Raw genomic sequence first — 12379 nt, 5'->3', positions numbered from 1 at the left:
TAAAGGCTTGTACCTTGCACTCAGCTCTCTTTGCATTTCCTTAATTGCAGTCTGAAATGTCCTGGTGTGGATTTTCTTCTGTGTGTTCATGTGTCCTGCTTATGATTTATTGGGATTCTTGAATCAATGGATTGGGGTATTTAATTGACTCTAAAATTCTCAGATATTTCCTTTCTTTCTTTCTTTCTTTCTTTCTTTCTTTTTCTTTCTTTCTTTCTTTCTTTCTTTCTTTCTTTTTCTTTGGTGTTGTAATTAATTATAGATTAAATTGCATGTTATCTTGTATGTCTCATGTGTTTTTTCAGTTTTCTCTTTGTGTGATGCTTGTGGATTTTTTTTTTTTTTTTTGGTTTTTCGAGACGGGGTTTCTCTGTAGTTTTGTGCCTTTCCTGGAACTCACTTTGTAGACCAGGCTGGCCTCGAACTCACAGAGATCCGCCTGGCTCTGCCTCCCGAGTGCTGGTTTAAAGGCGTGCGCCACCACCGCCCGGCGTGGATTTTTTTAATTCGGTCTTCCACTTTACTGATTGTGTTTAATTTGCTTATTTCAGCCCATCCGTACTGCCCAAACAAAATAACTTAAACTGGGTAATTTGTAAAAAGTAGAAATATATATCTCATGGGTATAGAGGCTGGTTAGAACTAGACATAGGGGCTAAAGATGGCTGAGTGGGTTAGAGCTCTTGCAGAGGGTCTGGGTTCAATTTCCAGCACCCACATAGGAGCATATAGCCATGGGCAACTCCATTTCTGGGGTATCTAACACGCTCTTAGGGCCTCCCCTCTTAGCTTGTGGTCTTTTGCAGGCATCAGGCACGAATGTGATACACATAAATGTAGGCAAAACACTCACACATGTAAAATAAAATAACTCTCAAAATAGTTTTTATAGGACTGATGAATATTCTAGCAGTTTAAGAGATTTTGCCTCTAAGATGGATCTTCTCACAGTATCCTTATATGCTGGAAGACATGGGGAGCCGAAGGGCAAACTTGCTCCTAAGCCCTGTCGTTCAGTTATTGTCTCACTGCTTTGTTTGGGGTTTCCGTTTGTTTTTTGTTTTGAGACAGCCTCACCATGGAACTCCTGCTATCCTGGAACTAGCTTTGTAGACCAGGCTGGCCTTGAACTCACGGAGATCCACCTGCCTCTGCTTCCTGAGTGCTGGGATTAAAGGCATTTGCCACTCTGCTGCGCTTTCTTTTGTTAATTATTAATTGTGTTTATGAAGGTAACGTGCTCAAGACACTTGTACCCAGCAGTTAAGTTTCAGCACATGAACTGAGTTTGTGGGAACATTAGATGTAACACTGCTCTCGAGCTTTAAATTTAAATTTATTAGATTAATAAATTTTGTTTTAGGAAATATGCTTCTGTTTCAGATCTATGGTCTGCTATCCTGGAAAAGGATGGAACCCTTTTTTTTCTCTGCAGTTTTTTAAAAATTTAGTTTCTTTAGATAAGCACTGTTATGAAATTTGTGCCTGATTAATTTGACGTTATGTATTGCTATGCTTGCTTCTCTTTCTGTTCATTGTGGCTAATGTTGCCCTATTTTATATTTGATTGGCTATATAAGAGACCCCAAATGAAGAGTTCTGCTATTAAAGGATTTGTGTCAAAAATTATATTCTTTCTGCCTTTATTTTGCCTTGGTAATTCCCAATCTCTCTTCAGATTGTTACTCTTTAAGATTTTAAAAATTATTTTTACAGTTTATGTTATATAAACTTTTAGTTGTGTGAACAGGAAAATATTGCTGCTACCATAGTTAATTGTATCAAACATCATCAGTAGGCTTCAATTTAATTCCACTTTGTTTTTTCTTTTAGATCCGTTCAGCGTATTTCGAGTTAGTTTCTGCTTTGTGCCAACACATTCCCCAGGTGATGAAAGAGGAAGCCTCTAAAGTGAGCCCATCTGTCCTGCTTAGTATTGATGACAGTGACCCTGTAGTCTGCCAAGCTCTCTGGGAAGCTGTGCTCTACACACTGACAACTATTGAGGTATGTAAGGGAGGCACGTTTAGCACGTTGGGGACTGCTTGCCTTCACACTTGTGTTTACATCCCAAATGCCTTTTGAGAGAATGCTAAACAAATCCAATCAACATGTTAAACTGGTCATAAAATGGCATAAATGTTATATGTTATATTTACTTCCCTACTCCTTTTTTCCCTTCCTTGTCTGCCTCTCCCTTTTTTTTTTTTTTTTAAAAAAGACAGAGTCTTTGTACACAGTACTGGCTGTCCTGGAACTGGCTCTGTAAACCAGGCTGGCCTTTAACTCACAGTGATCCTCTGCCTCCTGAGTGCTGGGATTAAAGGCATGCACCCCCATATCTGGCTTCTTTTGTTTTAAGCTTTGAAACATTTATTTAATTTCCCACATCACCAGTTTTAAGTCTCAGGGAAGCAGAGCAGTGTTGAGTAGCTGGGGCACCATGAGCAGGAGGACTTGAGTCTTTGGTCACAGTGTTTATGACCTTTAACTTTACCCTGTGGCTTAGTAACTTTACAGTTCAGTCTCAACACTGCAGAAGTGTTTCTGTATGAGTTCCACTTGCTCAGTGGTTGTGCCGCTGGAGCTCTCACAGGAAGGTTTCTGAACCAGAGATATGCTTTTATAAGAGTGTCTTAAATCATCTTCCTGTTAGCATAGCAAATACACGATTATTAAATGTAACACATTTAATTTTTCAGAGTTTTAATTGTGGTAAGAGATTTTAATGCCTTACTAGTTAAAATACTTAATTTTAAATTTAAATTGTTTTTGAGTCAGGGTTTCCCTACATCACTCACTCTGGCTGGCTTGGAACTCATATTTAGACCAGGTTGGCCTTGTACTCACAGAGACCCTCTTCGTTCTGCTGGAGTTAAAGATGTGTCCCACCACACCTGGACTTATTTTTAGTTCTTACTTATTTTTCTTTGGAGGCAAGGTCTTGATATACACACACGCACACACATGCACACACACACACACACAGAGCTGTATATCCTCACAAGTGCTGGGCATACAGGTGTGCTCTACCATTCCCAGCTTAATTTTCATTTTTGAAATTTGTTTTCTCTTAGTTGGGAAATACAATTTCTAATTACTATTGTAATTTTTATTTTATTCTATTTTATTTGGTTAGGACTGTTGGCTTCATGTAAATGCAAAAAAAAGTGTGTTTCCCAAGCTGACAGCTGTGGTTCGTGAAGGTGGCCGGGGCCTAGCTACTGTCATATATCCTTATCTTTTACCATTTATCAGCAAACTCCCTCAGTCCATTACAGAGCCAAAGCTGGATTTCTTCAAAAATTTTCTCAACTCTCTAATTACTGGGTAAGCAACTAACATTTTTTAAGTTAAAAAATGACATTTGTTTCTTTAGTGTGTGTGCATGTGCGTGCACATGTGTCGTGGTGAATGTGTGAGGTTCAGAATACAGCTTGCAGGAATCTCTTCTGTCTTTCATCGTGTAGGTCCTAGGGATTGAACTCAGTAGTCAGGCTCAGTGACAAGTGCTGTTACCCTGAGCCATCTTGCTAGCCTAAATTCTGTTTTTAGAAGCAAAAGGAATTTTTCTTGTTTTTATTCTCATAGCTTTCCTTCTTATTTGAACTTTACCATTTTTTTTCCCTTCTTCTGTTTATTAAACACTTAAAAGCTTTCAGAGAAACAGGAATGACAGAGCAGGATAGAGTATTGCCGTGTTGTCCAGGCTGGACCTGGGCTCAGATGAGCCTCACGCCTCAGCCTCAGCTTTACCCTCTTAGATGGCTGGGATTATAGGACATGGAATTGTAACCAACTCACTTCTTTCTTTGAAAACCATCAGAGCTTCTGTAAAAAGGTAAATACAGTTAAGCGCCTAAATAGAAACAGACCATATTCTAAATGAGTCATGGTAATTTTGGGCAAATACAGATGCCCAAATTCAGAAAATGAGCTGATGAAGTTTTTAAATGTTCCCTATAATGAAATATCAGAGCTGTTTAGGACCTAGGATGTGGCTCACCTGCCTGATAGCATGTGCTAGGTCTCAGGTTCAGTGCCCAAGAACCAAAACAATATATTTCTGTTTAAAAAGTTCACCTTGATCCCTGTGGTGGTGGCGCATGCCTTTAATCCCAGCACTTAGGAGGTAGAGTCAGAGGATCTCTGTGAGTTCAAGGCCAGCCTGGTCTACAAGTGAGTTCCAGGACAGCCAAGGCTCCACAGAAACCCTGTCTTGAAAAAAACCAAAAAAAAACCAAAAAAAAAAAAAAAAAAAAAAAAGAAAGAAAGAAAGAAAGAAAGTGCACCTTGGGCTGGAGAGGTGGCTCAGTGGTTAAGAGCACTGACTGCTCTTCCAGAGGACCCGGGTTCAATTTCCAGCACCCGCACGGCAGCTCATACCTATCTATCTAGGGCTTCTGACACTCTCACACAGACATACATGCAGGTAAAACACGAAGGAACATAAAATAAAAAATTATAAAAAAGAAAAATGGAGAAAGTTCACCTCATTTGTTGAATTTAATAAAATGCATATTTTTACTATTATCACATTTTAAATGTAATCTCTGGTTATGCCTCCTCTTTCATATTTACAGATGGATTGACACATAGGCAGGAATTCTGTCTCTCAGTTTTGAAAATAAGATTTTTTTTTTCTTTTCTTAATTCTTGACATTTACATTCTCATTAGCTGTATATTTTGGTTGCTGTTAGTTCTTATTTTCTTTTTTTTTTTTTTTTTTCCAGGAGATGGTTTCTCTGTGTAGCCCTGGCTGTCCTGGAACTTGCTCTGTAGGCCAGGCTGTCCTTGAATTCACAGAGATCTACCTTACTCTGCCTCCTGAATATTGAGAGTAAAGGTGTGGGCCACCACTGCCTGGCTAGTTCTTAGTTTTAATAATTTGATTTTAAAGTCTTTCTTCAGTATGATACCCTTTAAATATCTTTAGTGATTGCGAGTTTTTATTTTCCTTTTCTTGTAAGAATAATTCTCAGTTACTATTTCTTAGGCTGTCAACAGAGAGAACCAAAGCGAGCTCTTCCGAGTGCTCAGCCGTCATCTCTGCGTTTTTTGAATGCTTACGGTTTATAATGCAGCAGAACTTAGGTGAGGAGGAGATGGAACAGATGCTTGTCAATGAGCAGGTACGTTCACAAGAAAGACTCAAGCTCACTGTGTCCTGTTGACATTTTTTGTAGTTAGCCTTCACTGTAAGGATTTCAGTTTTATAATTTACAAATTGAATAGTGTATTTCTGTCTGGATAAGTGAAAATTCTGTATTGTCAGTTGCTAGTGTAATATCCGTAGACTATCCATATCCAGTCTCTAGATTTAAATCCCTGACTGCTTTAGACGGAGACAGTGCAAAACAGATTTTGGATGGTGCTCTTGGTGATATTTAGTGTACGTTTCATTTATTCAGTAATAATCTTGTTATTTCTAAAATGCTTAGGTGCAGTTGTATTTGATCTTGAGATCCAGGATAAAGAGCAGGTTCTGCAATTATAGAAGCCTGGATGTTTGTTAATATCTTAGGTACTGTCTCTCTTTTAAAGATTTATTTTATGTGTATCTCTGCATGTGTGAGAGTAGGCAGCTGCCAAGTCTAGATGAAGGATTCAGATCCACTGGAGCTAGAGTGAAAGTTGGTTGTGAGCCCTCTGTTAGGGGTGCTGGGAACCCACTCCAGTCATCTACAGAAGCAGTGCGTGCTCTTAACTATTGAGCCATCTCCCCAGCCCCGTTGTTACCATCTCTTACCTTTAGCTTGCTTTCTTTTTGGTTTTTTGAGACAGAGTTTTTCTGTGTAGCCCTGGCTGTCCTGGAAATCATGCTATAGTGCTGTAGACCAGGCTGGCCTCAAACTTAAAGATCCACCTGCCCATTTCTTAGCTTTATAATTCAGGAAAGCTATTCTGAATTTGTTCCTCCCCCCAGACAAGTTTCTCTGTAGCTTTGGAGCCTGTCCTGGAACTCACAGAGATCCACATGCCTCTGCTTCCCAAGTGCTGGGATTAAAGGTGTGGTGTGCACCACCACCGCCTGGCTATTCTGAATTGTTGGTGTTTGTTTGCTTGTTTATTTAATTAATTAATTTATTTGACAATGTCTTATGTAGCCCAACCTTGGCATCAGCTTCCTATGTAGCCCAGGATGACTCTGGACTTCTGATTCTTTGCTTCTACTTTCTAGGGGCTAGAATTATAGGCACACACCACCTCACCTGGCAGGCTTCTTCTAGTCTTCTGTGTTTCTTGTATCTTTTAATTAAGTGGAAAAAAATCTAAAAGCTGAGCTTAGAAGATACAAAAAAAAACTGGATTATGAATTATGGTTGATTACATTATAAAATTAATTGAGGTGGAATAGAGTGAAATTGTCAAACTTTTTGACTGATTGGAAAATATTTGAGTTAACTTTTTTCAGAGATCTGAGGGAAAAAACAGTCATTTAACAAATAGGAGTGTGTGTGAGTGTGTGTGTGTGTGTGTGTGTGTGTGTGTGTGTGTGTGTGTGTAGTGCATATATGTTTAAGTGTGTGTGAATGCCAAAAGACAACTTTGTGTGTCATTTCTCAGGAATCCACTCTTCTTGCTTTTTGAAGCAGGCTTTGAAATGCACAGATTTGGGTAGGCTGTCTGGCCAGTTAACACCAGGGACCTGCCTGGCTTTTTAAATTTAAAATTTTTTGTTCTTTAATATGGATTTTGGCGATTGAAGTAAAGTCCTCATGCTTGTATGGCAAGCATTTCCGAGACTGAGCTGTCTCCCGGGCCCTCAGATAGGAGGCTTTATTGTGTGTTAGCCTTGTTTAAACTCCCTTGGAAACTGAAGTTTGACGTTTCTACCTTCTCTCTCAGTTGATTCCATTTATTGACACCATTCTCAAAGACCCAGGATTGCAACACGTGCCGCTCTCCAGCCACTTAGCAGAAACATTAAATTCTTGGGAAGCCAAAGCAGATGTAGAAAAAGATGCTGAAACCGTTTACAACTTGGAGAATGTGCTGCTCAATTTCTGGGAAAGACTATCAGAGATCTGTGTTGAGAAAATCAGTGAGCCGGAAGCGGATGTGAGGTGTGTTTTGGGTGTGTCTAACCTTGTAGGAGTCCTTCAGAAGCCGAAGAGTTCACTGAAGTCAAAGAGGAAGAAAAATGGTAAGGTCAGGTTTGCCGATGAAGTACCTGAAGCTAAAAAGGAGAATGAGAAGTGCGCATCTTCCGAAGGAGAGAACAGTGAAGGCTCCGAAGGGGTGACCGAACCTTCTCTCATTCATGAGTCTGCAGACCTTGTGTCTCCTTTAAGGAAAAAACCTCTGGAGGACTTAGTGTGTAAACTTGCAGAGGTGAGCATTAACTTTGTCAACGAGCAGAAATCAGAGCAGCACCTGCAGTTCCTCTCCACGCTGCTGGACTCCTTCTCCTCAGGCCGCGTGTTTAAAGTTCTCCTCGGGGATGAGCAGAAGGATATTGTCAAAGCCAAACCTCTGGAAATAGTCAAACTTGTAGAAAAAAGTCCTGCGGTGCAGTTCTTGTATCATAAGCTGGTAGGCTGGCTAAATGAGAGTCAGAAGAAGGACGGGGACTTCCTGGTGGACATCCTGTACAGTGCCCTCCGATGCTGTGACAGTGACGCCGAAAGGAAGGATGTCATGGATGATCTAACCAAGGTATCACTGTTACGTACCTCTTATACACGTTTTTATGATGCATGATGAGAAGAAGTCTGCGTGGGTGCTAATTTTGGATCGCTTGCTTGCCTCTGAATGTCAGTTTGAGGACAAGCAATATGCTCTTCACTGTTTTGAGAAGTACTGATCAGTTCCTTGATGATAAATGGTTGGTAACAAAAGAGAGTTCTTTTAGTCTCTGCCTAGTGTTGTCCTTTTCTTTTTTTTCTTTCTTTCTTTTTTTTTTGGTTTCTCGAGACAGGGTTTCTCTGTGTAGCTTTGCGCCTTTTCTGGATCTTGCTCCGTAGACTAGGCTGGCCTTGAACTCACAAAGATCCGCCTGCCTCTGCTCCTGAGTGCTGGGATTAAAGGTGTGCGCCACCACCGGCCGGCCTTGTCCTTTTCTTTTGGATGTGTGAATTATGTTTATTATTTTATATTATTATTATATTGTTATATAATTATATAGAATTATTTATAAATATATTTATATATTATATATAAATTAACATTTATATATTAATGTTTATATAAATATAAATATATAATAATTATAACAATAATATTATTATTATAAATTAAACTTTCCCATTTGTCCTGCAACTCTCTGTTTCTCCTTTCAGGAGGACCTGAAGTGCAGTTCTCTTCTTCAGATCATTGAAAAGGTATTTTAAGCCCCCCTTCCTTTTTTTTTTTTCCTTTTTCTGTTTTTTCGTATGGGTATCAACAAAACCACAGTCTTAATCTCACACTGACTGTAGTCAGGTGTCTGATAGAGCACATCCTTATTATTGGAAATTATGACAAGCTGGCTCTGAGGAACCAGTTTGTTTCCTAGCAGGTGATACAACATTGTGCTGGATTCTAATTGAGGTACAAGGCTTCTGCCCTCTGTGTTCTGTAGAAGTGAATGAGGGGTGCTAGCTCTGACTAGAACGTGTCTGGAAATTCTTTTCCTATGTGGAGAACTGTTCAGGATTTGAAAATGTTCCAGCATTGTACCGTTTGCCATTTGATTAAACAAGAAAACTAATGATAAAAGTAAGGACATTGAATCAAAGGATGCAATTTAGCAATTTTTTAAATGGCTCTAGTCTTCTTTCCTAATGATTTAAATGACATAACTAAATGTGTATAATCAACTACTGAAGAGACTTCCTCTTACAGCATATTTTACTGATTTTTCTATTTTATGTGAATTTATGTTTTTCTCCTTTAAAATAGTAAAAAATACAAAACAAAATTAGCAATCTTAGTAATTTCTTTTCTTTTTCCCTTTCTGCTATGTTGGGAATTGAACCCAAAGCCTCCCTCATGCTAAGTGAGCACTCTGTCTCTGAGCTGTGCTTCAGTCCCTTCCGTTTTTATGGCAGTTCAATGATAATAAGTGTAGTCACATGTTGTTTAATTCCTCTAACTTTATTTTGTGAAACTACATTGTAGTCGTTAGTGTAGCTCAGAGGTAGAGCACTTGCTAAGTATGTTTGAGGCCCTAGGTTTGATTCTTAGCACTACAAAAAATAAAAAATTAAATAGACAAAAACTCTTTCAATTATGTTCATTTAACAATAATTCCCAATTTCACCAATTGGTTTACCTTTTACAAAATATAAGTGCAGAAATTTTTTACTGTTTACTGAGAATTATAATAATAGAATTACTATTTACTATGATTTACTGTTACTGAGAAGTATAACTTACTAAGCACACCATTTGCACTGGTTTATTTAGTATCCTGTAAGCAAGCTACGTGAAGAGCCAAATTAGCTGCTTGATAAGCCTTGAATCAAAACAGGGAGAGTCAGTAATTTGATAAAAGTAAACTGATACAGGTTCAGTGGGTAAATGTGTTTGCTGAGCCATATGACCTGAGTTTGACCTGAGGGACCCACATGGCAGAAGGAGAGAGCCAGTTCTGCAGTTTGTCCTGTAGCTCCACACTTGTGCATAGGTTGTGTGCCCACACACATACAGTAAGTAAACATGTCACACACGCACACACACACACACACACACACACACACACACACACACACACACACACACGCACGCATGCACGCACCACAAGTGTAATTTTTAAAAACTAAGAAAAGAAAGAGTAAGTGTCTGTCCACCCATTTGACTCCAGCTGTATCTGCCAGGTCGGCAGGGGTTTGGAAGACCTGTGCAGTGTTTGTAAGGGTCCAGTTGTCTGGGTGTCTGTGACCCCTAGCTATCTTGGCTTCTTACAGTTGCATAGTCTTTCACTAGCTATTATAATACATTGAGACCCCTAACCCTCAGGTCTTGGTAACAGACTTCACAAACATTTTATTCAGAAATTTCTCTACCAGGAGAGAAGCTTAGTTTCCTAGATAAAACCTATTGGTTTACAAATTAAGAAGTAGGCCCTGGTTGGTTGAAAGATTTGTCAAAGATCATAAGGCTAACTTAATGATAAGGCTTAGATTGAATTATAAGCTCTGATTAGCTATACTTTTTTAACATAAGAGATAAGCAGTTTTTAGTCACTACCCAACGTGCACTTGGGTTTTCTTTTTTTCCAGATTGCTTTGAAATGAACCAAGTTGCAAATTCCTTTCTTCTCAGCCTTTAAAGCAAAAGAAGCTCTGGGAACATGGATCAGCGTGGTTTTGGGGGGGGATTTACAAGTTTTTCTCTCACTTCCCCACTCAAATGAAAATAAAAAAGTTACCATTAGATGCTTGGACCTAGGCACTCTTTTTCAGAGACTGGGGAAATAATTTACCCCATTGTTAATTGAAGTAATTGACTATTATATATCAAATGTTCTTTAATTTTAGAAAAAATAATGAACAAAAGTGTACTGTTAGGCCATTTATAAACCTATCTTCAGAGTTCATTCATTGTTCATTGAACATATCTTCAGGGTTGTTAGCAGGTATCAAAGAAGTTTAAAACAGTGTCTTCTGGCAGGGAACTCACAGTCTCATTGGAAAAACAAGACACACAGAGATGAAACATTTATGTAATAATACCTTCTAGTAAGTGCTTTAGAAAGTCAGAAATAGTGATCATCTTGGGCTAGAATAGATGGGGAGATTTTTGAAAAGCAGGTGGGTTTGTACTAATTTTCAGAGAATCAATGGGATTTTGATACGTGGGAATACATGTAGTTGGAGGATAGCATAACAACACAGGAATGATTGTCACCTGTCACTGGGAGGCAGGGAAGACAGTAGTCTTCCTAGAACCTGGGAAGGAGGAAGAGTAGAGGGGAGAGTTGGGACCACAAGATGGAGGGAGCCAGTAGGAGCCACATAATAATAATCTGGACACACCTTTTGATCTTGCTACTAATCTTTAATTTTATGGTTTCTAGGCATGTTCTAGTTCAGATAAACATGCTTTAGTAACTCCTTGGCTAAAAGGCAGTATTCTTGGAGAGAAATTGGTTACCTTGGCAGACTGTCTCTGTGGTCAGGATTCGGAGTCCACAACATCTTCAGAACCTCACTCCTCAGAACAGTGGACTCTGCTAAGACTGGCATTGTCACAACATGTTAACAATGGTAGGGACACACTTCTGTTTTATAGCAGGGTTGATAATTCTTTCTGCCACCTGGGGGTTCCATGCTTTTAACTTGAATACTGTTGCTTAAGAGATGTTTTTTCAAATACATTTGTTATAAATAATGTGTTTGTTACATGGTATGACTTGAATGATATATAGTATTATTAATTTTGATTTAAAGTCCTTTAATATAACATAGTTGCCCACTCTTGAATTTTGTAGGCCATTGTTGGGTTTTACTTTAAAGTTGCTTTTTAAAACTTGAGGGCTTTTAGGTATTAGAGGGCAGATTGACTTTTTAAATGTTTTTTGTTGTTTAATATATACATGTATGGCTTTAAAAAAAGTACAAAACATCAGAAAGAGCTAAGTGATTGCTAGTCCAAGGTAAGATATTTCAAAATGCATTGTTAATACTCTTTATATTTGTCTGTTTTGATTTTTTTCCTGTAGATTACTTGATTGGAGAAGTATATGTTGGAAGAATTATTGTTAAACTTCATGAAACTTTATCCAAAACAAAGGGCTTGTCAGAAGCTGAAAATAGTGACTCTTCAATGTCTTTTGTTTGTGATGTGGCCCATAGCTACTTCAGCTCAGCAAGAGGCTTGCTAATGCCATCATCTGAAGATTTGTTACTAACTCTCTTTCAGTTATGCGCTCAGAGCAAAGAACGAACACACTTGCCAGGTAATAGCCTACTGCTCAAATGTTTTGTTGGGAATCTCCAGCTCTGACCTTCACAGTGACTGTAAGTGTACAGGCTTTATTAATTGAACTGTAATGTGTTTATTAGTTTTAAAAATTTTGAGAAAATAGCACTGTCATGTTTTTGGTTCTAAAAACCAAGCTAAAAATAAACATATAGGTTATGTTTCTAAGGTGCATGATTGATATCAAGGAAACAATGTGGAAGGGGCCATACTGGATGATTTAGAATCTTAGCCTCTTTACTCAGTAGCACTAATAGGGTACTTCATTTCCTTTAAAATTACATTCATTTATTTTGTGTGTGGATACAGGCATGTGTAAGCATTTGTGGTTCACGAGTATGTGCCACTGTGTATGTGTGGAAGTCAGAGAGCAACTTGTAGGAATTGGTTCTTTCCTTTCCTCCCTCCCTCCCTCTCTCCCTCTCTTTTTTCCTTCCTTCCTTTCGGTTTTTTTTTGTGTTTTTGTGGGTT

The 12379-nt window shown here is 38.6% G+C and overlaps 1 protein-coding gene across 1 annotated transcript in view; it reads left to right on the top strand.

The window, feature by feature from the left end:
- Nucleotides 1–12379, top strand: part of Ltn1 (listerin E3 ubiquitin protein ligase 1) — a 56175-nt gene that overhangs the window by 13029 nt on the left and 30767 nt on the right. Inside the window, exons 7-13 of the mRNA XM_052741074.1 lie at nucleotides 1834–2007; nucleotides 3140–3330; nucleotides 4998–5133; nucleotides 6851–7660; nucleotides 8284–8325; nucleotides 11004–11193; nucleotides 11649–11885. Of these exons, the coding sequence (XP_052597034.1) occupies nucleotides 1834–2007; nucleotides 3140–3330; nucleotides 4998–5133; nucleotides 6851–7660; nucleotides 8284–8325; nucleotides 11004–11193; nucleotides 11649–11885 (1780 nt within the window). The remainder of the gene's footprint in view (nucleotides 1–1833; nucleotides 2008–3139; nucleotides 3331–4997; nucleotides 5134–6850; nucleotides 7661–8283; nucleotides 8326–11003; nucleotides 11194–11648; nucleotides 11886–12379) is intronic.

The sequence above is a fragment of the Peromyscus californicus genome, unplaced genomic scaffold, assembly GCF_007827085.1.
Source record: "Peromyscus californicus insignis strain IS unplaced genomic scaffold, ASM782708v3 Scaffold_16__1_contigs__length_79575227, whole genome shotgun sequence".
Taxonomy (NCBI): Eukaryota; Metazoa; Chordata; class Mammalia; order Rodentia; family Cricetidae; genus Peromyscus; species Peromyscus californicus.
This window is presented reverse-complemented; position numbering and strand designations above follow the sequence as displayed.